The sequence below is a fragment of the Myotis myotis genome, unplaced genomic scaffold (genome assembly GCF_014108235.1).
Source record: "Myotis myotis isolate mMyoMyo1 unplaced genomic scaffold, mMyoMyo1.p scaffold_m19_p_17, whole genome shotgun sequence".
In the NCBI taxonomy this organism is placed as follows: domain Eukaryota; kingdom Metazoa; phylum Chordata; class Mammalia; order Chiroptera; family Vespertilionidae; genus Myotis; species Myotis myotis.
This window is the reverse complement of record NW_023416321.1, coordinates 34861467-34886255: the sequence shown is the minus strand read 5'-3', so window position 1 is coordinate 34886255 and position 24789 is coordinate 34861467. Positions and strand designations below refer to the sequence as shown.

Sequence of the window (24789 nt, the reverse complement as noted above, 5' to 3'; positions counted from 1 at the left end):
GCACAGAAAGGTTGCTGGTGTGATTCCCTGTCAGGGAACATGCCTGGGTTGGGAGCTCCATCCCCAGTAGGGGGTATGCACTGAGGCTGTCAATCAGTGTTTCTCTCTTACACCAATGTCTCTTTCTCTCATTCCCCTCCCACTCCCCCTCCCTCACCCTCTCCCTCTCCTTTTTCTACTTCCTCTCACTCTCCCTCCTTCTCTCTCTCTCCCTCTCGCCCTCCCATCCTCTCTCAATGCATTTCCTCAGGTGAGGACTAAAAGAAAAAGATCACAAGAATTGATTTTGTGGCTTCATGCTTGCTGGAATGAAATCTTGATTTGCTAGAACTACACATCAGTAGAAATCTGGGCTCCTTATTTTCTTACTCATTTTGTAGATCTAAAGTACCATGGATCTGCCTGTGGATGAGTGGAAATCATACGTACTTCAGAAGTGGTCTTTGCTCCCAAAATCCATTCAGGTCACAATTTGTACAGCAGAGACTTTGAGCGATATCTTTCTTCACTCCTCTTCGCTTCTTCAGTAAGTAAATGGAAGCTTCAACCAGGGAAATTTTGATCTGGAAAATGTTCCCGTTTGTCATTTGCTCTTAAGTTAACTTTTTGATGGAAGGATTAAATTCAGATTTTTATATTTTGGGACATTCCGCAGTTCTTGCTATTTCCAGTGTTTCCTAACCTACTATCATAGAAAAGGTAGGGATGCTATGTAGCTTTTTCGGTATCAATGTTATGTTTCAATAATCAGTGCCTTGCTATATCGTCACTAGGCTGTGAACATTACCATTTCCCAGAGGTTGTAGTGGAGATTTACCAGCTGTACATAGAAATTGCTAAGTGCTCAAATTCAGAAAGGACCTTAGAGGATTAACTCCAGTATTTTTCAAACTCTCTTGACTACTCTCTTCAGTAAGAAATATTTTACGTCCCACCGTAGTACACATACACATATAGAGAGAGAAAAACTGAAACCAGAGTTTCCTACAAGTTCAGTGCATTTTTATGGATCACCTATTTTGCGCCACAAATTCTCTAAACCTGATAAAAAGACGTCAACCCGCAGATTCCACAAGCTTAGCAAATCCCAAACAGTGTAAACATAAATAATTTCACACCTAGGGACAGCAGACTCAAACTGCCAAAAACTAAAGAAAAAAGAAGAAATCGTAGGTGGCAGCCATCTCCTGCTTGGCACCATGGCTGCCCTCAGACCCTTATGAAACCAAGATTATCAAAAAGAGGACCACGAGGTTCATCTGCAGTCAAACCCATATGTCAGAATTAAGCGGAACTGGTGAAAGCCTAGAGGCATTGACAATAGGATGTGCAGAAGGTCAAGGGCCAGATCTTGATGCCCAGCCTTGGTTATGGGAGCAACCAGAAAAAAAACACATGCCGCCCAGTGGCTTTTGGAAGTTTCTGGTCCACAACTTCAAGGAACTTGATGTGCTGCTGATGTGTAACAACTCTTACTGTGTGTGCTGAGATTGCACACAATGTATCCTCAAAGAACCACAAAGCTATTGTGGAAAGAGCAGCCCCGCTGGCCATCAGAGTCACTAATTCCAATGCCAGGCTGCACAGCGAAGAAAATGAATAGACAGATTGTATATACATTGTATTTGTGTTAGGAAAACCATAAAATTCTAAAAAAAAAAAAAAAAAGAAAGAAAGAAAGAAAGAAAGGAAAAGAGAAAATCTTAAAAACAACCAAAGAAGAAAAAAAAGATGTTACCCATATGCAAGTAAAAATAAGACAATGGCTGACTTTTTTCCAGTAAAACTATGGAAGCCAAAAGACAATTAAATGGCACATATAAAATGCTAAAAGGAAAACAACGCAAAATAAAACTTGCCAATCTAGAACTCTCTACCTAATGAAAATACCTTTCAAAACTTGGGAAGTGGTAAAAGTACTAACCACTTCTTGGGGTGCACGGGGGGGATGCTCAACCAACTGAGCCATACCACCCAGGACACAAATCAATTTTATTGATCTCACTTAATACCTTTCAGGAGTTGCTTTTGCTCTTATAATAAAGACTAAAATTCTTCATATAGATAGTCAGTAAAGACATTGCAACCTAACCATTGCCTATCCTCTGGCCTCCTCTTTCATCACACTCCCCTTTCAGACATATTGGCCTTCTTTCAATTCTTTTGTTTGTTTGTTTGTTTAAATTTATCTTTCTTTTTGAAAGTATTATAGACGTCCCCCTTTATTTTCCTCATTGACTCCCTCCCTCTGTTCCCGCCTCCTCCCCTTATTTCAATTCTTGATATGCATTATGCTTCTTTATACCACATGGCCTCCACTTACATTTTTTCTGCCTGAAATTCTTTTTCTGTCTCATTTCTATTCCACCATGCCCTAAGAACTAATTAACTTCTGCTCCTCCTTCAGAATCATATAAATCTTTCCTCAGGAAAGCTTTCCTTGGATCCCAGCTGGGTCATGTTCTTTTTTTTTTTTAATATATTTTATTGATTTCAGAGAGGAAGGAAGAGGGAGGTAGAGCTAGAAACACTGATTGGCTGCCTCTTGCACACCCCCTACTGAGGATGGAGCCCGTAGCCCAGGCATGTGCCCTTTACCGGAATCGAACCCGGGACCCTTCAGTCCACAGGCTGACGCTCTATCCACTGAGCCAAACCAGCTAAGACATGTTCATTTTTTATACATTTACAACACTGCATACCTTTCCTTTTTATATTTGTGTAATCATTTGATTAGTATCTGTCTTCACTACTAGACTATAAACTCCATAAGGGCAAGGACCTTGTCAGTATTTGTTTGTCTTTCTTTAGACAAGAGCAGTGCAGTGTCAAAAACACAGGTACTCAAATACTGATTGAATGACAGTTTGATAATGTGTATAAAGCTCTTAGTTCAGTGACTGACAATATTAATGCTAAATATGACACATAAATGAGGACCTCATCTGAGCAGACACATAAACACGTATGGTTCAAGTTCAAGGTGCACATTTCATCTTTGTGCCAGCAACTAAAACAGTGTCTTTCTAGTTCTTTTTATGTATTCTCATTCATTTGTAGATGAATATGCACATATCTCTTTTATTCTCTGTTAAATTATATTATGTGGTTTGTTCTGTGAGGTTTTTTCCAACATCACACCTTAATCTTTTTTAGCAACTACATGGTATTGCTAGTGTAATATGGCAAATTTAGTTATTGTTTTCCCTGTTGTTGGGTAATTAGTTATTTCTATGTTGTTTTTCTTTTTTTTTACTGTTACAAACAGTGCTGCAGTGAACAACTTTTATATATGTTTTTGTACATACATTTAGAACTTAACATAGGACCTGAGAAGAGGAATTGTTGCATCAATGGTTATGAGCATTTAAAATTAAATTAATACTGCAAAATTGTCTTCCAAAGACGCTTTACCAGTTTACCACAAATAGCATATGAAAATCACTTCCCCATGTCCTCACCAACATTAAAAGCAACAGTCTTTAATTTTGCCAACCACAAGGACAAAATAATCTTGTTTAATTTTCATTTTTCTGATTACTACTCAAGTAATTCACCATTTCCAGTATTACTACCCATTAATATATCAACTGTGAATTGTTCATTTCTGTCTTTTGCCCATTTTTCTAGTGGGTTATCTGTCTTTCTCTTATTAATTTGTAAATCTGGCTGTGTAATTCTTTGTTATATATACTACAAATTTTTCTTTTAGTCTATTATTTATCTATTTTACTTATGGTGTCTTGCATTATGTATAAATTGTGTGCATATGTTTTAACTTCTATACAGCCATGTCTGTCATTTTCTTTTTGGCTTCTGGGTTATGTGTCTTAGTTAGGATAGTCTACTATACTCAAAGATTATAAAAATATCCTTTATTTTGAGAAACTAAGATGGCAGCATAGGTAAATACCGGGAAATTGCTGCCTCCCACAACAACTTCAAAAATACAATGAAAAGACAAAACGGACATCATCCAGAACTACAGGAAGGCTGGCTGAGTGGACATTCTACAACTAGAAGGAAAGAAAAGCACGCTGAGAGCCAGAGGAGCTGTGGAAGTAAAGTGCAGAGGTACGGAAGCTTGTGTGCGCGGAAAGGGGCTGGCACCTGAGGACGCCGCTGTCTTTTTTGAATTGGGAGGGAGTCACAAGCTCCCGACTGCCCTGAACTCTGGTTCCGGGAAGTCTCTGGGGACCCAGGACTCATACGGGGAGAAACTGGACTGTCTGGCAGCAGGCAGAACTCTGAACTTGAGGGCGGCTTTCCTTCAGAGGTGCTTGCAGCAATTACCGGGACACTGAGACACGCAGCCCCTTAGGGCAGGGCTGAGGATCCGCCATAGCTGCTTGCTCCGCCCTTTGATTCCCTGAGACCCCGCCCCACCCAGGCTGCAGCAGAGGCTTTTGCATATGAATGCCCCGGCCCTTTGCAACCTGAAAATTACCTAAAAAATTGCAGCTGGGCCAGACAGACCCAGAACTTCCAAGAGAAGGCCCAAGGCCCCACAGCAGCTTGCATTGCTTCACAGCTGGGCCTCATCAGGGCACCTCCAAACTCCAAAAAAGGAAGGGGAATCTGCAGTTCTCTTCGTAGCTCCTGCCGGGTAACCTCAGGCCGAGGCTAAATTAGCACCTCCTTAGATCCAAGAGCCAGTGTACCCAGTTGTCAGAGGGGGACCATCCGGATTACAACTCCTCAGGTCCATAAGGGACACACTCAGGGGGCAGACTCAGTGAGCACCAAAGCCCCACTGAAGCAAGTCTTGCCCCAGAAGGGTGTCTTCAGCACAGACGTTCTCCCACTGCAGACACAGCTGATTCTCACTGCCAATTGGCCTGGAGGTCAATTCCTTCCAGTGATCCTACGACAATCAAGGCATAACTACAACAAGACTGTGCACAAAGCCCACAAGGGGGTGCACCAAGAGTGTCCACCTCAGGTAACTGGGGAGGCTGAGCCACTGGGCCCTACAGGACACCTAGCACACAAAACCACTCTACCAACACGGAAGCATAAAAAATGCAGAGACAAAGAAACAGGTCACAAATGACAGAAATGGAGGAAAGCAAACGACTGGATATAGAGTTCAAAACCACGTTTATAAGGTTTTTCAAGAATTTTATGGAAACTGCCGATAAATTTAGTGAGACCCTGGAGGATATGAAAAAAGACCAACTAGAAATCAAGCATACACTGACTGAAATAAAGAATAATATACAGAGATCCAACAGCAGACAAGAGGATCCCAAAAATCAAGTCAAAGATTTGAAATACAAAGAAACAAAAAATACCCAACCGAAAAAGAAAAAAGAAAAGAGATTCCGAAAATATGAAGATAGTGTAAGGAGCCTCTGGGACAACTTCAAGCGTACCAACATCAGAATTATACGGGTACCAGAAGAAGAGAGAGGGCAAGATATTGAAAACCTATTTGAAGAAATAATGACAGAAAACTTCCCCTACCTGGTGCAAGAAATAGACTTACAAGTCCAGGAGGCACAGAGAACCCCAAACAAAAGGAACCCAAAGAGGACCACACCAAGACACATCATAATTAAAATGCCAAGAGCAAAAGACAAAGAGAGAATCTTAAAAGCAGCAAGAGAAAGACAGTCAGTTACCTACAAGGGAGTACCCATACGACTGTCAGCTGATTTCTCAACAGAAACCATGCAGGCCAGAAGAGAGTGGCAAGAAATATTCAAAGTGATGAATAGCAAGAACCTACAACCAAGATTACTTTATCCAGCAAAGCTATCATTCAGAATTGAGGGTCAGATAAAGAGCTTCACAGATAAGAAAAAGCTAAAGGAGTTCATCACCACCAAACCAGCATTATATGAAATGCTGAAAGGTATTCTTTAAGAAGAGGAAGAAGAAAAAGGAACTCTTACCATTTGCCACAGCATGGATGGAACTGGAGAGCGGATAAATACCACATGATCTCACTCATTTGTGGAATATAATGAACAACATAAACTTATGAACAAGGACTGATCCAGAGACGGAGAGGCATTGATTGGACTGTCGGGCCTTGGAGGGAAGGTAGGGGAGGGTGAGGGTAAAGGGGAAAGATCAACCAAAGGACTTATATGCAAGCATATAGGCCTAACCAATGGACACGGACAACGGGGGGGGGGGGGGGGAGGAGGGCATGAGCGGGGGGGAGGTAGGGGGTAACGTGGGGATAAGGACACATATGTAATATCTTAATCAATAAAAAATATATTTAAAAAAATGAAAAAAAAATACCCCCTTTTTTTTTTCTAACATGTTTTTTTAGTTGTGTGTTTTTGTTTTAGTTCTCTAATCCATCTGGAACTTATTTTTCTGTATGACATGAGAGAGTACTGGATGTATTTTTCCAGATAATTTTTTCACAGTATTTATTGAATAGTCAGCTCATCCTTTCCCCATTGCTTCAAAATGCTACATTTATTAAAAATTAAATTTCTGCCTGGCTGGCATGACTCAGTGATTGAGCATCAACCCATGAACCAGGAGGTCACGGTTCAATTCCTGGTCAGGGCACATGCCCAGGTTAGGGGCTTGATCCCTAGTAAAGTGCATGCGAGAGGCAGCTGATCGATGATTCTCTCTCATCATTGATGTTTCTCTCTCTCCCTCTCCCTCCCTCTCTCTGAAATTAGTAAAAATATATTTTTAAAAGAATAAAAATTTAGCCCTCCATCCTCTAAATAGAAATTCCAGTCCCTAAGTCTCTGAGACCACAAGATCCCCACCCCCCTGCCACTCCCATCACATTACATAATAAAACCTCATGTGTCCCAGTGATTTGCAGATCATCATTTTCAAGTGCAACTGTAACCAGACAACCAAGGGGTCTGGGCTGCCTGTCACGCCTTGAGCCAATTGAGCAGAGACAGGGTTGAATCAGATATGAGTGTCTATTCCAGTAATGCTGGCAGTAGGGGAGAGCAGCAGGTCATCCACAAAAACTGCTCTAACCCTTCCTATAAACCAGCTGCTTATATTGGGTTGAAAGGCAAAAGTTACATAAGAAAGTAAGAATTACAGGCATGGGAAAGCAGGCACGGGATAATGGGTACAGGCAATAGGGCTGGGGTTGTAAAGGGCGGGTGCCTCCGGGACTAGACTGTTTCAGCCACAAGGTTGTAAATCTTTCCATAAAGCCAGTTCTCTCAAAAGGAGGCTGGCTGGACTGCATTCCGATGTTTGCTCCCAGGTCTCAGGGCGTACAGCTCTCAGCCAGGTTAGAATGTGCTTTCTCTAAGCAGAGCAAAACCATCCTGGTTAACAGGGCATGATTAATGTTTCTTATCATTGAGCTGATCCCCAATATTCTATTTCTGCCCCTAACACAATGGTTAAAAGTTTTCCTTGAAATAACAAAGCCTTCCTTGAAATATGTTGTGGTTTTTTTGTTTCTTTCTCCATAAAGACCTGAGGATGAGATGTTTTTAAAAAAGCTTTCTAGAGGTTACCTGGTGGGAAAGGACCCCGGTGCTCCCCTTTTCTACAGAGAGGAAGGAAACAAAAAATTTCAGGAGAAGGATTATATGGGAGCCACAGTGCTGTACACCAAGGTAAGACACTCCCAGCTCAATGGGAAGGGGCTGTTTCAACAATTTAACTAGGCATATTTCTTCAAATGCCGAATTGTGTAGCCAGTGGTAGCTTTGTCTATAATTTGTGGGTTGGATTTGAAAACGAAAACTGACAGAATTCCACTGTTGGCTATATTCTGAAACAAAGGGTAGTTTGTAGTATATGTCCTGAATTCAGTATTCCTTCGTACACCCTGTAGCAGTAGTATTGGACCCTTACCCCTACCTTTTTCATGTCTGTCACCTTCCATGGGCTTGTATGCCATTTTTGTCTAAATAAGGCTGTTTGATAGTCCCAGTTTAGAGAGCAGCTAGATTTTTGGTTAGCCACAGTGTGACTCAGATGAAGTTAGAAAGGAAAACAAGCTCCATTGCCACAGCCCAGTTGAACTCCATTTTGAAGGTTATCAAGAAATATTTAAAAATTACACTAACCGCCCTAACCGGTTTGGCTCAGTGGATAGAGCGTCGGCCTGCGGACTGAAAGGTCCCAGGTTCGGTTCCGGTCAAGGGCATGTACCTGGGTTGCGGGCACATCCCCAGTAGGAGATGTGCAGGAGGCAGCTGATCGGTGTTTCTCGCTCATCGATGTTTCTAACTCTCTATCTCTCTCCCTTCCTCTCTGTAAAAAATCAATAAAATATATTTTTTTTAAATAGAAAATTACACTAACCATCAATGATCTAGATTTTGAGGAGGAATACTGGCTTTTATCAACCTATTGCTCTTGTTGTCCTCCTTCATGGTAGGAACTGGAACAAGAGCCCTCAAAGATTTCCTCCCATAACTTTTAAAAGATAAATATAGATTTAAAGCAAGATGAATCACTCCCTGGCACCAGGTCTGTGATCTTGTATATTAAAAGAATGAGTGTAGCCCTAGCCAGTTTGGCTCAGTGGATAGAGTGTCAGCCTGCAGACCAAAGGGTCCCGGGTTTGATTTCGGTCAAGGGCACGAACCTTGGCTGCCGGGTCCTCCCTAGCCTGGGCCCTGGTCAGGGCTCGTGCAGGAGCCAACCAATCAATGTGTTTCTCTCACATCAATGTTTCTCTCTGTCTTGCCCTCTCTTCCACTCTTCCTAAAAATCAATGGAAAAATATCCTTGGGTGAGGATTAACAAAACAAAACAAAACAAAAAAAAACAAAGAAGAGTGTATTTTTTTTAATATATTTTATTGATTTTTTACAGAGAGGAAGGGAGAGGGATAGAGAGTTAGAAACATCGATGAGAGAGAAACATCGATCAGCTGCCTCCTGCACACCCCCTACTGGGGATGAGCCCGCAACCCAGGTACATGCCCTTGACCGGAATCGAACCCAGGACCCTTCAGTCCGCAGGCCGACGCTCTATCCACCGAGCCAAACCGGCTAGGGCAAGAGTGTATATTTGAAAGTGTACTATTACTGTGAATCTTTAGCAGGCCTGTGTTTAAAGTTTTGAATTTTTTTTCCAAAAACAATCAGACCTACAGCAGCAGCTTCAATAATTGCTAAGAAGCCCTGCTTTGTAACATTGTAACCAAGTATTTAGCTGAATAATGTGTTAGTGATTGCTGAAGAATTAAAACTCATTAGATGTAATGATCCACTGATAGATGGCTTAGTTCTTCTTCAGAGCTAATCTCTTCCACTTTATGTGTGTGCACCATAAATGTGATCCCATGGAAGTTGTTCAACAAAAACATGTAAGCCCAGCCTGTGTGGCTCAGTGATTGAGTGTGATGACCTATGAACCAAGAGGTCACAGTTCGATTCTCGGGTTGTGGGCTCGAGCTCCAGTGTGGGGCGTGCAGGAGGCAGCTGATTCATGATTCTCTTTCATCATTGATGTTTCTCTCTCTCTCTCTCCCTTCCTCTCTGATCTCAATAAAAACATATTAAAAAAAAAAACATAAACTAAAAAGTGAAATCAGACTGAAAAAAAGAGTGGATGTGGAGGGAGACGGACCTTCCTATTTCAGGAAGCTGGTATTTTGATGACTATGATACTTTGCAATTTTTAATAAGTGATTTTCTTTCTTTTTTATAACCATAGTTGTTGCTTTTGTCTGATTGCAAGTGCAACATATGTTTACTTGGAAAATATAGAGAAGCACAGAGAATAAAGAAATCCCATAGCCAATAATAGGCATCGTTAACATTTTTGCTTATATCCATCCAGCCACTGTTTCCTCTGAAAATACATTTTTCTTTTACAAAATTGGGATAATGCTGTACTTAGTGTTTTGTAACCTGCTTTTTCCTCGCCACAATTTATGGTGACCATTTTCTCGTGTTATTAAATTTTCCACTAGAACATGATTTTTTACGGCTGGCTTAGTGTTCCATTACAGAGAACTACACTTGATTTAACATCTAATGTTGGCAGATTGTTTGGTATCATAAAGCTGCAAGGAGCATCTTCCGATGTAAATATTTGTACACATCTGCTTACTTCCTTATGATTAAGTTCCCAGAAGAGCAGGTGCTGGGTCAGTTGAGTGCAGTTTTTTAAGGCGTTTGGTACTTGATGCTGAATTGTTCTCCAGGAGAGAATTGGTTAACATCCCTTTAGCAGATTATGGGAATACTCATATCTCTATATCCTAAGCAATACTGGATTATTATGGTTTTATTATTTTATCAAGTTACTTTTGAATAGGAAATGTGTTTATGTAGTTAGAATTCAAAAAGTGCAAGATTATACAGTGTAGTCTACTTCCTCTGTCCCCAGCCACCTCATTTCCTATGCCCAGAAGATACAGTATTAAATGTATCTTTCTAGAGCTACTTTGGCCTCTATAAATAATACAAATAATCTACTCCTGCACACACACACTTTTAAAAATTATTTCTATTTTTTTTTGGGGGGGGGGGGAGACATCAATTTGTTGTTCCACTTATTTATGCACTCATTGGTTGATTCTTGTATGTGCCCTGACCAGGAATCGAACCCTCAACCTTGGTGTATGGGGACGATGCTCTAACCAACTGAGCTACCTGGATAGGGCCACACTCTTTTTATACAGTCTTTAGCACTGTCCTTTTGCCACTTAATAATATCTTAAAGATCATTTTTACATTTAATTGATGTCCTATAGATGAGTATTTGTCGTTTTCTATCTTGCTATTTCAAACAGTTCTATGATGCGAAACTTTGTATGTATGTTATTTTGCACATATCTATAGGATAAATAGATATCTGTAGGATAAATTCCTAGAAGAGAAATTGCTGGGTCAATGGATCCGTATAGTTAAATTGCCTCTATAATCATGAGACCAGTTTACCCTCCCACTAGCAGCACATGAGAATAATTACTATCCCACTTCTTTACCACCTCAGTGTCCTAGCAATTTTATTTTTCTTTGCCAAACTGATAGGTAAAATAATGGAATCTCAGTAAAGTTTTAATTTGCATTTTGCTGATTATGAATGAGGTTGAGTATTTTTTTATATGTTTAAGAGCCATTTATATTTCCCATTAGAACTGTTCATATAATTTGCTTATATTCCATTTGAGTTATTGGTTGTCATCTTATTGATCTGTAGGAACTGTTCATAAAGTAAAGAAATGAGCCCTTTGCCTATAATATGAGTTGCAGATATATTTTTCCAGTTCAGTGTTTGTCTTTTGATATTGCTTTTATCGGTTTTTGCTGTAAAGAAATTTGTTATTTTTATGTGGTCAGATTTATTAACCTTTTATGACTTCTGGGTTTTGTGTCATAATTAGAAAGGTATTCCTGCCGAAACCGGTTCGGCTCAGTGGATAGAGCGTCGGCTTGCGGACTGAGGGGTCCCAGGTTCGATTCCGGTCAGGGGCATGTACCTGGGTTGTGGGCACTTCCCCAGTGGGGGATGTGCAGGAGGCAGCTGATCGATGTTTCTCTCTCATCGATGTTTCTAGCTCTCTATCTCTCTCTCTTCCTCTCTGTAAAAAATCAATAAAATATATTTTTAAAAAAAAATAGAAAGGTATTCCTCACTCCAACATCCCGTTAGACTATTTCTGTAGTTTCTTCCAGTGCTCTTATAGTTTCATTTCTTACATTAAGATTTTGATTCATTTGGAATTTATCCTATTGAAAGTCTTATCATATATAGAGAACCAAGTTTATTTTTCCTCAGTGGCTACCTATTTTCCTCAATAGTTTTTACTGAATAATTCCCATCTTTTCTCCAGTGCTTTGAGATGCTACCCTTTTTATTATTAACTAGAGGCCCAGTGCACAAATTCGTGCATAAGTGGAGTCCCTCAGCCTGTCTGGGGGGGGGGGGGGGGGGGGGAGGCGCGGGGCGGGCAGTGGCAAACCAAAGGAGTTTGGCCGGCTGCGGGAGGTTGGCTGTGGGAGCGCACTGACCACCAGGGGCCAACTCTTGCATTGAGCGTCTGCCCCCTGGTGGTCAGTGCACGTCATAGCGACGGGTTGACCGGTCAGTCACTTAGGCTTTTATATGTATAGATCCTTGGTGGTAGAACAAACGTGGCCCTTCTTTGCTTTCATTTTCATATATTTGGCTATCTCTATATGAATTACCCATTTGTTTCCCAAGTATCATTAGTGCTTCTTCTTTTGTGAATTTCTATTTGTGCCACTCACTCTTTGTTATGTACAGGATTATGCTCCTCGCTTTTCATTTACCTTTAGTATTGTTTGTGCCTGAAGAAGCTGTGTCTGATGCTGTTATCTTCAAAGTGCTTTAAATATTTATTTCTTCACTTGCTCTTCGCAGCTTTGCTCAAAAGTAGTTAGAAATGAAGCTGAAGCAGGTGAAGCACAAAGAAATCCATTAAAATTTCCTAATTGCATACAGTCTTTAGTAGTAGAGCCCCTATTATCTGCAAACAAAATACTTTAAAGATGCTATTCTCCATTTATACCTTAACTGGTTCATTGTTTTGCAGGGAGTATCGCATTCAAGGCCAAACACTGACGACATTTCATTGTGTTATGCCAATCGCTCTGCAGCCCTCTTCCGCCTGGGTCAGTATGAAGTGAGTATTGGGATGCCTGGTGTGATTGGAGAGGATCTGGAGGAGGTTTGATGGAGGACTAGACTTTTGTCTCTGCTTCTACTTTAGAACACTAAAATTGAGCCTGGCCAGCGTGGCTCAGTGATTGAGCGTGGACCTATGAAGCAGGAGGCCACGGTTCAATTCCCGGTCAGGACACATGCCCTGGTTACAGCTTTGATCCCCAGTAGGGGGCGTGCAAGAGGTAGCCAATCAATGATTCTCTCTCATCATTGATGTTTCTATCTCTCTTTCTTTCTCCTGTCCTCTCTCTGAAAACAATAAAATTCTATTTAAAAATAAGTAAATAAAAATAAAATTGAGCCATGGTGCAATTGGTTGAATTGGAAGCAAATTGATCTCCTACCAAACTTGTTCTTTCTCCTGATTCATTTTACTTGTCAGAGGTGATTATATGGGTTGATAAGAGATCATGGCACATTCCACAGGGTATTGGACTATATCCATTGGGTCAGCAGTTCTCAGTGTTGAGATCAGCTGTGAGATAAGTTGCTAATAATACTTCAGGTTCCAAGTGTTTGCAAACTATTTACTTGTGTGTGTGTGTGTGTTTTTAAAATAAGTAGAGCGTGTTCAAGATGATTCCTGCAATAACAGCTCAGCTTTAATATGCATTTCGAGTGGGAAAATAAAAGTGTCACCAAAATGCCTGTGTATATCAGCTTTGGCTGGGGGTGGATTTCTTCTCATTCCATACTTGAGATCCAAGGATAAGCTCTAAATTGCCACTTTGGTACATCCATTTCAGAATTCCACAGAAATTTAAATTATGCACTAGAGCCCTAACCGGTTTGGCTCAATGGATTGAGAGCCGGCCTGCGGACTCAAAGGTCCCAGGTTCGATTCCGGTCAAGGGCATCTACCTTGGTTGCGGGCACATCCTCAGTAGGGAGTGTGCAGGAAGCAGCTGATGGATGTTTCTCTCTCATCCATGTTTCTAACTCTCTATCCCTCTCCCTTCCTGTCTATAAAAAATCAATAAAATATATATATTTTTAAAAATTATGCACTAGAATAAGAATGATTTCAATAATTACAAGTTTACACTTATTGCCCTTTGGACTAAAAAAGAAGAGCAAGACTCTGGGTCGTAAGTAAGGAAGTCCTGGACTACTAAAGACAGTGATCGGAAGGACTTGTGAAACATTTAACCCTTTTTATCTTCCTTGTATTGGTTATTTCTATTTCCCTTCTTATAGTAATGATTACCATATATTGAGCACATACAATGTTGCAGGCACTCTTTTCAGCACTTTAGATAGATTACCTTATTTTTATCCTTATTTCAGCCCTAGGAGACAGAGCGATTATTTTCCCTATTTTTCAGATGAGAAAACTAAGACACTGAGAAATTAAGTCACTTGCACAAAGTCATACAGCTAGTAAGAAGCAGAGTTGGTACTGGAATGCAGGCCCTGCCCTCTTAATCACCATACTATAATTCTTCTATCTGTAAGACTATTTTCCTTGAAAAGCAGAAATATTTAATAAGATGGTTCAATATAATCTCTGTAGCATGGATTTCTAATCACTCAAAAGATCACATGGTAGAATATGATTTAAAGAAATAAGCATATGCTTGCAGTTGCTCCCTTTTTAATAATCTTGCATTTTCCTCTAGATTTTTGTTAAGACTTTCAGTAGATATTGAGGAGTAGGGACCAAAGATCATTTTGGGATTTCCTTTCTGTTTTCAGACATGTCTTAAAGACATCACCAGAGCACAGATGCATGGGTATCCAGAAAGATTGCAACTCAAGATGATGTTACGTAAGGCAGAGTGTCTGGTGACTCTGGGGAAACTACAGGAGGCAAGCCAGATCATCAGTGATCTTGAGAGTCATTTCACTGACAGACAAACCGTAGCAGCTTCCCAGTTTCAAATTCTGCAGAGTACCCTCTGTCGTCTGAAAAGGAAGGTACAAGAAAAGGACAACCCCACAGAAACCTTCCCAGCAGCTCTAACCACTGGCTTTGAGGATATGAACCTAAGGGAAGAGAATGAACAGATTTCCTGTGCATCATCATCTGTCACTTTATGCACCAACCCTTTAAAAGGCCGCAGTCTGATTGCCACAAAGGATATTCTCCCGGGAGAGCTCCTGGTGAGAGAGGAGGCTTTCGTGAGTGTCCTTAACCCAGGAGAAACGCCACCGCGACATGATGGCCTGGAGAGCAAGTGGGATACCAGAGTTACCAATGGGGATCTCTACTGTCACCGGTGTTTGAAGCACACTGTGGCCATGGTTCCTTGCGATGGATGCAGCTATGCCAAGTATTGCAGCCAAGAGTGTGTGCAGCAGGCCTGGGATCTCTACCATAGTGCAGAGTGTTCTCTGGGCGGGCTGCTGCTCACATTGGGGGTCTTTTGCCACACTGCCCTGAGGGCAACTCTCTTAGCTAGATGTGAGGATGTTGGCAACGTCACAAGGAAGCTTTGTGGGGAGATTAGTAACAGGGACATCTGTCTACCTAAAAGCAAGAATCAGGTGCAAACTGTCAGTCATGACCTGGGAGGGGAGAGTGAGAAAAATAGCAAAACAGATGAGCCCCCAGTTTCTGGATGTGATATTAACGGGAAGTATGAAAGTAATTATAATGCTGTCTTGCACCTTTTGCCCCATACTCGGAATCACAGCCCAGAGCACAAATTCCTCTGCGCTCTGAGTGTTGCTGCACTGTGCAGGCAGCTGGAAGCAGCCGGTTTGCAGACCCTCACAACAAACCTGAAATCCTCTCAGCCCAAAGCAGCAGTGGTTCCTGCGATGTGTCAAGAATTGCATATTTGGGGAGTGGCCATGCTGAGACACATGTTACAGCTACAGTGTAATGCGCAGGCAATAACTACCATACAGCAAACAGGTAAGGGAAACTTTTCTGCTCACTATATTGTTCTTTTTTTTTTTTTTTCTCCAATCCTCAGCGGAGGACATGCTAGGAGAAGGGAAGCCGAGCAAGAGCGGAGGGGTGGAGGGGTAGAAGGGTGGCGGGGCGGAGGGGTGGCGGTCGATCAGTTGCCTTCCACATGCACCCCGACGAGGGATTGAACCTGAAACCCAGATATGTGCCCTGACCAGGAATCAACCTAACAACCTTTGGGTGCATGGGTCAATGCTCCAACCACCGGAGCCCCTCCAGCCAGGCACAGTATTGTTCTTGATGTAGCTGTCTGGGGAGAAATAACTATAAAGAAACCTCCGGTAGTTTCATGAGGAAACACAGTTGTCTTGTATGGTCATGATTATGCCATTGAGAGTTATGTGACCTTAAATGATTTGATCCCACTCTGCTTCAGTTTTCTCATCTTTAAACGGGGGGAGTTAATCCCACATCACTTTTTTTTTTTTTTTAATATTTTATTGATTTTTCACAGAGAGGAAGGGCCAGAGATAGAGAGTCAGAAACATCGATGAGAGAGAAACATCGATCAGCTGCCTCCTGCACATCTCCTACTGGGGATGTGCCCGCAACCCAGATACATGCCCTTGACCGGAATCGAACCTGGGACCTTTCAGTCCGCAGGCCGACGCTCTATCCACTGAGCCAAACCGGTTTCGGCCCCACATCACTTTTGAGAGTTGTGAAGGTGACATGTTTGTTTGTAAAAATACTTTAAAGTTAAAAACGCTGTTACTCTATTTTTTATTGTGAAGGAAAACTGAAACAATCATGAAACAAGACTGCAGAAAGAACGGGGCCTATAGTTAAGGTATCAGAAACTTAGCTCCTCATGCGGCTCGGATACTCTGGCTCTTCTCTTTCCAATGGACAAATTTTATATATATATATATATATATATATATGAAAATAATTGATTTTTTACAGAGAGGAAGGGAGAGGGATAGAGAGTTAGAAACATCAATGAGAGAGAAACATCGATCAGCTGCCTCCTGCACACCCCCTACTGGGGATGTGCCTGCAACCAAGGTACATGCCCTTGACCGGAATCGAACCCGGGACCTTTCAGTCCGCAGGCCGACGCTCTATCCACTGAGCCAAACCGCCTACGGCTGGACAAATTTTCTAATTGTTTTAAATTTTCAAGAGAGGAATCCGGCCGAGCACAACTTTTCACACATGCTAACATAAGCTGTTGGCCAGCCTCTGTTTGGGGTGTCCACTGGTCAGATGGCCACAAATCTAGGGGCCACTTCTAGACACAGCCCAGCCCAGCCCTGCTTTTATGAACCAGGATAGATAAGCCTGTTTAAGGTAGATGGGGAGGCTGGATGTGCCCAGCATCATAAGTGACATCTCTAATATGAATGTACTGACAACAGACCTATTATTACAAAAGAAATGCTATTTCCAGTACTTCTATCATATGATCTCCATTTTAGCAGATAATGTCTTTTGATTTAATCAGTTTATTACATTTTTCTGAATTTTCTGATTAACTATTGAGGGGACAAATTAGGTATTAACCAAACCTAGGATTTATAGACAGATTAGTATTAAATGTGGCTTAGCTCTTTGATCTCCTCATATTAGGTCATATAGAATTTTGTCAACCTTACTTTTATAGAATCTTATCTTTAATTTTAGTTCAGCTGTCACATTATGTGACATATAGGCGTTTCACTAGAGGTGTTTTGGGGTAAGACTCTCTTCCCCGTCCTGTAGCACATGGACATCCAGTAAAGCACTGGCTTCATCCCATGGTTCTACCCAATCACATGGCAAGCGAGTCTCCCTTTTCTGCTCTGCCTTCTTTTGCTTCTTTGAGCCATTGCTACCTTCTAGAATATGTCTTTTGAGTATTTTCCTAGAATTAAATTTTCCCTTGGGTACATTCACTAGCATCTTAAAAAACATTGTTTACATTTTGTTTTGTTCTTCTGAATATAAAAAATAGTATATGGGCTTCCAGATTATAATGGCAGGAAGTAACCAGCTCTTTTTTTAAAATATGTTTTTATTGGTTTTAGAGAGAAAGGGAGAGGAAGAGAGAGAGAAAAACATTGATCAGCTACCTCCTGCACACCCCCTACTGGGGATCGAACCCACAACCTAGGTATGTGCTCTGACCAGGATTCAAACCAGTGACCTTTTGGTGCCCAGGGTGACACTCCACTAATTGAGCCACCCGGCCAGGGCTCAAATATGTTTCATATGAACATTTTTTAGGCACTTGATACGTATTGCCAAATTGCTCTCCAGGAAAGTTGGACCAGTTACACGCCCACCAGCAATGTTCACTTTCATTTTTGAAGTCAATCAAATTTTGTTGTAGTCTGCTCATATTTCTAATCTTATATCCCTTTTTATTATTTCTTTGGGGTTCTAGCACCTCCCAAGTTAGTGTTCTCATTGAATTTCATTAGCAGCTGTTCTATTAGTAGCACAGAAGAAGGATTAAAGTGTTAACTAGAATAGATTTTGACAAAAACCTACAAAAATGTATGTTTTTATCTTTGCATAAATCCTATTTAATCAAAGTTTCTCAGAAACCTCTCTTTGGTACTTAAGGGTGAGAACTGACCATTGATGAAGTTCTAGACTTTGGTAAGTGTGGTTCTACCTCAGTGGGATGGCACATTGGAGATGTAGATGAATTCCCTTCATAACAAGGCTTAATGAGGTTCTATAGGAGTTAGATCAGGGGTGGGCAAACTTTTTGACTCGAGGGCCACAATGGGTTCTTAAACTGGACCGGAGGGCCGGAACAAAAGCATGGATGGAGTGTTTGTGTGAACTAATATAAATTCAAAGTAAACATCATTACATAAAAGGGTACGGTCTTTTTTTTTTTTTAGTTTTATTCATTTCAAACGGGCCGGATCCAGCCCGAGGGCCGTAGTTTGCCCACGGCTGAGTTAGATCAATTCACTGCCCTTTGTTTCCACTCGTCAACAACCAAGGAATCTACCTTCAGTTGGGATCCTTGATTACTTCTTTTTAATATATACATGTGTATGTTTATTGATTTTAGAGAGAAAGGGAGAGGGAGAAAGAGATAGAAACATCGATGAGAGAGAAATATCATTGATCGGCTGCCTCCTGCACGCCCCCCACAGGGGATCGAGTTGCAGCCTGGGCATGTGGCCCGACCGGGAATCAAACTGGTGGCCTCTTGGTTCCTGGCTCCACACTCAATCACAGAGCTACACCAGCCGGGCTCAATACACCATTCTTTTTTTTTTTAATGTATTTTTTATTGATTTCAGAGAGGAAGGGAGAGGAAGAGAGAGATAGAAACACCAATGATGAGAGAGAATCATCAATTGGCTGCCTCCTGCACACTCCTCACTGGGGATGGAGCCCCAAACCCAGGCATGTGCCCTTGACCGGAATCAAACCCGGGACTCTTCAGTCCGCAGGCCAACATTCTATCCACCGAGCCCAACCAGCCAGGGCTCAATACACTATTCTTTAAAAAATAATAATAAAAATAAATATAAGGATATTAGCAAGATGTACTTTGGTAAAATAAAAAATCATTCTTCTTTTTTCTTTTATGCACAAAATGTCACATATTCTATTTGGTTGATAAGGTACATACATATTCTCACTTTCTATTATCTACTGAGAGATGACTAACTCAAAATATTGACTAATTTTTTAAATCAATACTTAATTTTTTAGAAATAATTAGAGAGACTCAACTCTGACATAAATACTCACCCCACCCAGTTCCTGGGCCTACTTCTGTTCGAAGATAGCCTATAAATAATGCATGAAGCTGACATTACTCGTTGTATTGTGATCATGTTTTCTGGGAAAGTCTTCGCAGCTGTTCTAATATAGATTGCCAGTTATCAGTAGTTGGGAATGCAAGTCAACTTTTAATTATGCAGAGGCTGATTATTCAGACCACAAACGGCTCCTGCCCTGCACGGCTCCTTCCTGTGCTGCGCCTACCTTTTAGCATTTTCGCTGCTCATTAGCGCGTACACCCGGAGCGCGGCATTGGACGAGGGGCGGAGGGGAAGCCACAGTTCAGTAAGCACTTAGGAGAAGCTCTGATGAAAGATGGCAATACAGTTAGTAAAATTGTTTACTGAAATGGAATCATTTGGATTCTCTGTGAATTTTATTTGTCCCATTCTTGTCCTCCGTAACAACAGATAATAGGATGGTCTTCAGAGAGACTCTATTCCTCTATTCCCTGTTTTCCTGTCCAGAACGTTTTCACATGACGGTTCATATTTTCTCTTTTCATTACATTTGTACCTAGACTACTTTATTTCTTTGGAAATAGGTATATTGAGATTCCTGGCATAGACAGTGATGCCACAATTATCTGATGATTTTTCAGTTTTCCAGAAAACTGAAAGTGTCCCTTTAAGTATCAATATCTTTCATATGGCAACCAGTTTCATTGGAAATATGATTTCCTCGTACTTAAACCAAGGCCACTGAACACAATCGAAGGCCTTTTCTGGATGCCCCAGCTTACCTGTAGGTTGTGCCTGTTCCTGAGATAGCTATGGCTGTGACAAAAACCCACGCAGGCGTGCTGTCAGTCAGCCTCCAGGTAAGTGAAACGTTGCAGTTGTAGTAAAACTCCCGGTGGTGCAGTGTTTCTGTCTGCCCTAAGGCTGTTATCCTTGTATAAGTTCTCTGCCTCCTCCTCCAGTCTGTCACCTATCTCTTTGGTCATTGTCAAAACCTGCCTCTTATTAGTTCTCTGTTTCTGGGCTGTTGTGGGCTGAGAAACTGAATAACGAAGCCGGTTAGGACTGTGGCTAAAATAAGAGCACGTAGGCCTGCTCGAGAGTACAAAGACTCACAGAGGAATGAATATAAGTGCATGAGCTTCAGCACAGAAATAGCCCCACCTCTGAGAGGCCCTTTTCTTCCTTCCTTCCTAATTTTCAGTCATGTAGTTAAATTGCTGGTTAATTGTGTTTCAAAGAAGACATTGTTAAGAAAAAAAATACATTATTTGGGGCATGAGGCTATCTTGAATAGACGTCGTCCAGAATATTTTTTCAGTGAGACCTGCTGACTGATTTCCCATAAAGTTGGGACGTAGGGCAGAATGAACAGGAGAGCATCAGAACTATGGCTTTTTAAAAATAGATGATAAGGCTGTTTAGTTTCAGATAGTAATTAGGTTACTTGTTGTATTAACCAATTAGACTTAGCAAGCCAAAGACCAGTTAAACAAAAGCACTAGACTATAAAAATCTTCGGGAAATAAACTCAGCAGGAACTCTGGTTTCTGGGTTCTCATGAACATCCACCTAGACAGCTCCCTACTGATAATTCCTTTTTTACTATTTTTTTATAAACTCTAATCTTTGGGCTTTTTGCGGTACTGAGACACAATGGTTAGGTCCCAGGATTCCGGTGGACTTTTCATGTGTTCATTTGCTTCGCTTCCTGGGGACCAGAGTTTGCTGTGAGTGAGTCATGCTCCATCTGATTGATATTGGATCCGGCTGTGGAGCTGTGACTCAGATGGGCGTCAGGCCCAACTGCCCAGCTCATCTTCTGAGAAACGGATGGCGAGGCCAGGACTAATGTCCTGACACATTTTTCATGTTTCCTCTTGGCCTTTCAGGATCTAAAGAGAACATCGTTACCGACAGCACGCAGGTCCGCCTTGCCACAGGCCTCTTCCCCGTGGTCAGCCTCCTGAACCATTCCTGCAGCCCCAACACCAGCGTGTCCTTCGTTAGCACGGTGGCCACCGTTCGGGCCTCACAGCAGATTGGGAAAGGGCAGGAGATTCTCCACTGTTACGGTGAGCCCTCCCTCCTCTCTCCTGTTACCTTGTCCCGCAGAAAAGGAATTAGCAAACCGCTGGGCAGGTGTCTTCTCCTGGCCAGTGATTGTTTCCTGGAAGAAATAGTGCGTACTTAGGCCAGGTGGGGGCCTTCCTACTGGGCACCGTCGTGTCTAAACTGTCGCGTATCTCACTGCTTCATCCCCATTAACTTCCTGTTCTGAAAATGGGCTAGAAACAACTTTTTGGCTTTTTTCTCCTGTCCCCACAAGTTGGAGGCTTATTTCTATATCTAGTTCCACAAATGTTTGAGTAAAGGGGACCTGGCACATGATGAATAATTGACCAGACCCTCTGCTAAGCCGAAGTTTTTAAAGTGGTGCCTCTCTGCCCTGACCGGTTTGGCTCAGCGGATAGAGCGTCGGCCTGCGGACCCAAGGGTCCCAGGTTCGATTCCGGTCAAGGACATGTACCTTGCTTGCGGGCACATCCCCCGTGGGGAGTGTGCAGGAGGCAGCTGATTGTTCTTTCTCATCGATGTTTCTAACTCTCTATCCCTCTCTCTTCCTCTCTGTAAAAAAATCAATAAAAATATATTTTTTTAAAAAAAATAAAGTGGTGCCTCTCTCAAAAAGTAAAAAATAAATAAAAATAAATAAATTAAATAAATAAATAAATAAATAAAGTAAAAAATAATAATAATAAAGCAGTGCCTCTCTCTTGCTTTAAATATTGGCCCCGTGTGATCTCTCTGCAGGGCCTCACGAGAGCAGGATGGGTGTTGCTGAGAGGCAGCAGAAACTGAGGTCTCAGTATTTCTTTGACTGCGACTGCCTGGCTTGTCAGAACGGAAAGCGCAGAGCGGCTGCAGGGCCCCGGTGGGAAGCATTCTGCTGTCACCGCTGCGGAGAGCTCATGCAGGTGGGTCTCCCCTCTTCTCAACTTCTCCTGGAGGTCCGTCATCCAGCCCAAAGGCCGTAAACCTTTACTTTACCAGGAAGCCATTGGGGCTTACAGGTGCCGAGAGCAGGACTCTCTTCCCTTTCAGCGCATCCTCCCCACACATTGATCACCCACCCCTTCCCCACCCCCCAGGAACCACAGTGAAAGGTCGGATTTAGTCATCTTACAAGAAAAAGTTTTGCAAGAGCAAATAACAGAAAATCCCTCCTAAACTGGCCTAAGGGGCGGGAGGGGACACTGGGAATTTATTTGCTCAAGTAAATCGCTAAAACGTCATAGGTAGAGGCACATCAGATACATCTTGATCCAGGGGCTTAGTAATGTCACCCAGACCCACTTTTCTCTGTGCCCCCTCAGCTCCCTTGTCTGTGTTCGCCCAGCCTCAGGCAGCCTTCCCTCTGCTGGTGGCAAGACGACCCGATGCACTGGTCTAACAGAGGGCTGGGCAAAAATTGCTTTGCGTTTCATTGACCCGGTTCCTGTGGCTGGAGGAAAACCAGAGTCAAATGATTTTCCTCCGGCCACCTGGGCCAGAGGAAGGGCCAGATCGGAGCTATATGCACACCCCTCAGCTACCGGGCGCTGACTGTGGGAGGTGGGAGAGGATCCCCGGGAGGGGGCAGGTTGCTGTTGCCAAATGTGGGCATCGGTACTGGCATCTAAAAACACAGCAAGTGTTCACCTCTGAGATTTTCTCGTCCGCCAGAGGATTAGGCATTGTTAGGGGAACAGGAAGTGGAATGTAGAAGTGGAAATGGAAGTGGAAGTGGCTTGTGTCGGAAAGCTGAAGTTACAAACTCACGGTCAAATGTCGGGAGGCCTCACCTAGCACCTTTTCTTACGGCTTTTTTTATAACTACTAGCAATGTGTCTGTCATCCACAGTGTTGGCCCCAAAGAGACATGAGAGAGGGGGTGCCAAGATGGAAAGAAATTGTGGGCTTCACCAATTTAATTGTAAATTACATCGTGGTGGGGAGGGGCCATGTTGCAGGGACTGGTCACCGCTTTCATTAGAATTGCTGCTGTCCAGCCAAATTCAGTCAGGGTTCGGTCACGGTGTATTATTGCCGGAGTCTCTCCCCCATCAGTCAGAAGCTATGGTGCGATCCTGTAACGTAAGCACATGCAGTCTTGCTAACCAACTCTGGCACAGGAATAAAGACAAAGCTGACTTCCACAGGGAGACGATGTGCTGAACTGTGGCAGCGCATCCTGTACGGAATCGGCCAGCAGGGACCGCCTCGTGTCTCGGCTCCAGGACCTGCAGCAGCGGGTCGGGAAGGCCCAAAAGCTTCTCAGGAATGGCAAAGTAGGTGAGGCTGGGTCCCTTCTTCCTTTTTCTTCATTCTGAGATGACTCAAGGATACTCAGTAATGATTGAAGACTTGCACTTAATTATCCCCATGCCAGCCACAAGGTGGCTGTGTCGGCCAAGGAGACCAAAACCCAACCAGTTCAATTTGTGTGGTCCTGGAACAGGGGCCAGAGGATTTAAGCTGTAGTTCTCTGATGCATCAGCAGGCTAAGTTCAGGTATCCCATGACAACTAAAGGGTTATCCCTGACACCCATGATCTTTGCGCATAGTCCAGAAGTTCAGTGTCATTTTAATTCCAGGCCCTAATGACCTAATTTCCTGGAGAAATTGTTCTGCCCTCATCAGAGCCTCATCTCTGTTCTAAGACCAGTGGGGCCAGTGCCTGGTGGATATAAGTATCCTGCTTTTTTTGGAGAGGGAGTTGTGGAACTCCTCATTACCCTCGAAAGCTCTGCCTTAGAGCTCCATGTCATGGGAATTTATTTACCCTAGTTTATGAAATTTGACCTTCAGCTTAGATCTCTGAGTCAAGAGAAACAATGACCATATGTGGGTGTGTTATTCCACTTCACACTGACGTTGGAAACGCAGAGTAAATGTGAGGAGGCCTCGCCCCAAACCTTATTCTACTGAAAGAGAAAGCATAAGAGAACAACAGCTTGCCCAGCCCGTATGGCTCAGTGGTTGAGCATTGACCTGTGAACTAGGAGGTCACGGTTCGATTCCCGATTCCCTGTCAGGACACATGGTAGGGTTGTGGGCTCAGTGTGGGGCCTGCAGGAGGCAGCCAATCAGTGATTCTCTCTTATCATCGATGTTTCTATCTCTCCTCCTTTCCTCTCTGAAATCAATAAAAATGTATTTTTAAAAAAGAGAACACAGCTTTATTGGAACAAACACTGTGGGTTGGTCACAAGGAGACAAGGTGGGGTTTCCACATTTAGCCCAGCTAACATAACATTTAAGAGCTGGGTTCGCGTGTCTAGGGCTGGGTTGGTATTTGTAATGAGGTCCCTTCCCTTTGAGTTGACAGAGCGAGCCATTCAGCTGCTGTCGGGGTGCCAGCGTGATGCTGAGAGCTTCCTGTCCGCGGAACACAGCCTGGTGGGAGAAATCGAGGATGCCCTGGCCCAGGCCTATGCTGCTTTAGGTACGGCATGTGTCTTTATTTTCTGCTCCAGGGAACAAGTTGGCCTGGTGCGTTTGGCCATGACCCCACCTCATCT

At 42.6% G+C, this 24789-nt stretch overlaps 1 protein-coding gene across 2 annotated transcripts in view; it reads left to right on the top strand.

Moving 5' to 3' along the window:
- Nucleotides 1-24789, top strand: part of SMYD4 (SET and MYND domain containing 4) — a 29319-nt gene that overhangs the window by 1512 nt on the left and 3018 nt on the right. The window contains exons 2-9 of one of the 2 annotated variants that reach the window (XM_036341007.1): nucleotides 381-526; nucleotides 7427-7571; nucleotides 12479-12568; nucleotides 14305-15469; nucleotides 21117-21299; nucleotides 22039-22202; nucleotides 23427-23555; nucleotides 24590-24713. In XM_036341007.1, coding sequence (XP_036196900.1) covers nucleotides 393-526; nucleotides 7427-7571; nucleotides 12479-12568; nucleotides 14305-15469; nucleotides 21117-21299; nucleotides 22039-22202; nucleotides 23427-23555; nucleotides 24590-24713 — 2134 coding nt within the window. In that variant the 5' untranslated portion in view covers nucleotides 381-392. Of the gene's footprint in view, nucleotides 1-380; nucleotides 527-7426; nucleotides 7572-12478; nucleotides 12569-14304; nucleotides 15470-21116; nucleotides 21300-22038; nucleotides 22203-23426; nucleotides 23560-24589; nucleotides 24714-24789 lie in introns of both variants that reach the window. The other variant, XM_036341008.1, reaches the window with a different exon arrangement.